The sequence below is a fragment of the Apaloderma vittatum genome, unplaced genomic scaffold (genome assembly GCF_000703405.1).
Source record: "Apaloderma vittatum isolate BGI_N311 unplaced genomic scaffold, ASM70340v1 scaffold4715, whole genome shotgun sequence".
Classification (NCBI taxonomy): domain Eukaryota; kingdom Metazoa; phylum Chordata; class Aves; order Trogoniformes; family Trogonidae; genus Apaloderma; species Apaloderma vittatum.
Genome location: NW_009717515.1, coordinates 43516 through 46517, shown reverse-complemented (window position 1 = coordinate 46517; position 3002 = coordinate 43516). Strand labels below are relative to the sequence as shown.

Sequence of the window (3002 nt, the reverse complement as noted above, 5' to 3'; positions counted from 1 at the left end):
TTTTCGTGGTACTTGTGCCAGTGCAAAAATAAACATCATAAATGCAAAGTTTTGCTTGCGTCTAGGTTTGTTTTGTAGGCTTTCAGTGCTAATCTGTGTTCATGGATTAGCTGCATTCAGTAATTTGCTGTTTTGTGAGTGTATAAAGTTAGCAAAATACTAAAAATGCAGCAATATTTTTTTCACTTTTGTTATTGGTAATTTTCTTGTTATGAAGTACAGTTACTTTATAAGGTACGCTCTGGAAATTTGTGCTATCTTACAAAGTGTGAGTAGCTGATGTTTTTTAAAAAGGCATTGATCATGTAGTACCACTTCTGGCATTTTATAATCAAAATCGTTTTTTCCCTGAATTAGTTTATTTTAGATATCTATCAGAAATTCTCGGGAGTTCAGTACATGGCTTTTGCAGGTGAAATTAAGACTCATTCCCCATTGGAACTTTCTGAATTGAATATTGGGCATGTTTTGTCTTACTTGGCATTTGAAGTATTAAAGTCATTTTTTTACTTTTAGCAACCCTTTGATTCAGTGTATGTGTTTGAAACAGATGATAGCTGTATTTTTTTTGTTTCATGTTAATCATATGAAGGCCCAATAGTCTGTTCTGTAGCAAATTAAATTCACCACATGCAACCACTGAAGGTGGTGTAGCTTACTTTCAGCTGCCCTTCTTTACTAGTTTGGCAGACATAGGCAATCTACCAAAACTTTTGAATGAATCTATTTTGTGTACTTTTCTATGTTCTCCTATGCTACCGGAATCCCTCAAAGTGCTTTTCACTACAGATATATCCCTTAAAGTACTTAAATGCTAACTAAATGCTCAAGGCCAGTCCTTGTCAGTGCTAGCAGCTTCACCAGCTCTTTCCTGCAGCACCAGTAAAACCTCAGAAAACCCGGTACCACATCTGACATGAATGACTAATGTGGAAGGGTAACGTACAACAAGTGCAAGATTAAGTGTTCGAGTGTTTGCATTGGTACACTAAACTACTTGTTTAATGCATAGACTTTTTTTAACTCGAACAAAAGAGAGCAGTTTTTCACGATGCAGTCATGTTCTTTTTCCTTTCCTTTTCTTTTTTTTTTTTTTTCTTTTCCTTCAGGTACTTGGTGGAAGTCCAGGAATACTCAATAATCATGGATTTCAGGTGCAACAGCAGCAACAGAGACGGCTGTCGCTACATGAATACTTGAGCATGGGACTGTTGCAGGAGGCTGGCATTGCTGTCCCACACGGACTAGTTGCCAAGACACCAGACGAAGCTTACAAAATAGCGAAAGAAATAGGTATAATATTAAAGAGAACATATACTATATAGGCTTGGGATTGATGCAAGGTGTAACTACTTTTTCTGTCTTTCCTGGTAAGATATTTCTTGGAGTTCTGAATGTACTTTCTCTTTATGAGAACCTTTCCTGCAAAGCAACCCTTGCAGAGTTGAGTATTTATTTTGGAGCTGATATTTTCTTAATTTGAGGCTTTCTAATGCTTAATATTGCTCAATGCTCAAGTACATGGTGAAATCAGTTACGTGACCTAGTTTTAAAGACATTCTTGATAGTGTATTTAGATTTGTTTATGAAGTTCAGCTGTGTCCCTGAAATTTCAGTGGGGAAGGACTTGACCCTACTTCCTTTAAAGGCTGTAAAAAGCGTCTCAAACACTATCATTCCCATATTCCAAATGCTGCAGAAACTTTACTAGTAACTTGTGAGTCTTGATTGTAAGGAATGGAGCAAGTCTAAATTGTATTATCCTAGACTGATACAACTATCTAAACTTCTTTGAGATGAGTAATAGACTCTGTGCAAATCGTGGATTTCTTTTTGCTCTCAAGGAAGGGTAGAGGAAATCTGTGCAGAGCTTAATTGGCAGTGGCAGGGAAAGCTTCTGTAGTCCAAGATCTCATACAGAACAGAAGATGCAAAGCATACTTACTTGTAGGCTGTAGAAGCAGAGTAAAATCCTACTGCTTTGCGAATGTGCTGTTCTGGCAGAATGGAACTATGTGCAGGAGGGGAAAACTTTTGATGGCTTATAGTTTTGTGCTAAATTCCTGGCTTGTTGTTGGAAAGCATCCAAACTCCTTTGCCTGGTGTTTAAATACTTTCTTTAGAGTAGAGCTTTAATTTTGGACTTGACTCTGCCTATTCGCCACTTTATTATGTGTCTTCATAAAATTTTAAGTTTTATTTGGGTACAATGTAGAAGTCAGCTTCCATCTTTCTTGACATTAATATTGGTGGTAATTCTTTTTTTTTTTTTCTTTTTTTTTTTTCAAGTTAAGAACTTTTCCCTGTGGGAAAACCCACATTTTTTCCAGGCTTGTCACACAATTTCAATGAAGAATGTTGTTCTCATTTTCAAATGCCTAAGTCTCTTTTCACCTCCAAAAGGATACATTTGTAGTGATTTCTGGCGTTATAGGTTTTGTTAGGTTCATTTCAGTTTCATCTAGAGATATAGTGCCTATGTCTAGGGCAAGCTATGTTGCTATGTAACATAGAAAGAAATTGAAAAGCTTCTTTCCCTTCAGATCTGATGTCCCAGAAATTCAGATATTGTCTGCCTGCCTTCTTTTATCTTGTTCCCATTAGAGAGTAAATGATGGAAATTTCATTAGTATAAAAGAAAGGTGTTAAAATACTTCTGAAAGTGGTTTAAAGTTCAGACCTTTGCCTTCTGTTAAGGGTGAGCTTGTAGAGTGATCGAAACTTCACAAATCGGGCATACCCTCTTCGCTTACGTTAATATCTGCGCAGACCAACTACTGCTGGTAGCAAATGACACAACCTTTTCCTGCGGCTCCTCTTTGGCAGACAGCAGTTCGGAAACTCGCAGGTCAGGAGTCCTTTGTTTTGCTCCTTGTTCAGAGAGGAGGCCTCTGGCAGAGCAGGTATGTCTGACTGCTGGCTGATAGCTCTGTCTCATCCGTGTGACCCCTGGGGGTCAGAAAAATGAAGTTGTGAAGTGTGTAAGTTAGCATCCTTCAGCA

At 37.8% G+C, this 3002-nt stretch overlaps 1 protein-coding gene across 1 annotated transcript in view; it reads left to right on the top strand.

Moving 5' to 3' along the window:
* Nucleotides 1-1112: 1112 nt before the first annotated feature.
* SUCLA2 (succinate-CoA ligase, ADP-forming, beta subunit) overlaps nt 1113-3002 on the top strand; it is a 21830-nt gene continuing 19940 nt past the window's right edge. Inside the window, exon 1 of the mRNA XM_009869911.1 lies at nt 1113-1293. Within this exon, the coding sequence (XP_009868213.1) occupies nt 1203-1293 (91 nt within the window). The 5' untranslated portion in view covers nt 1113-1202. The remainder of the gene's footprint in view (nt 1294-3002) is intronic.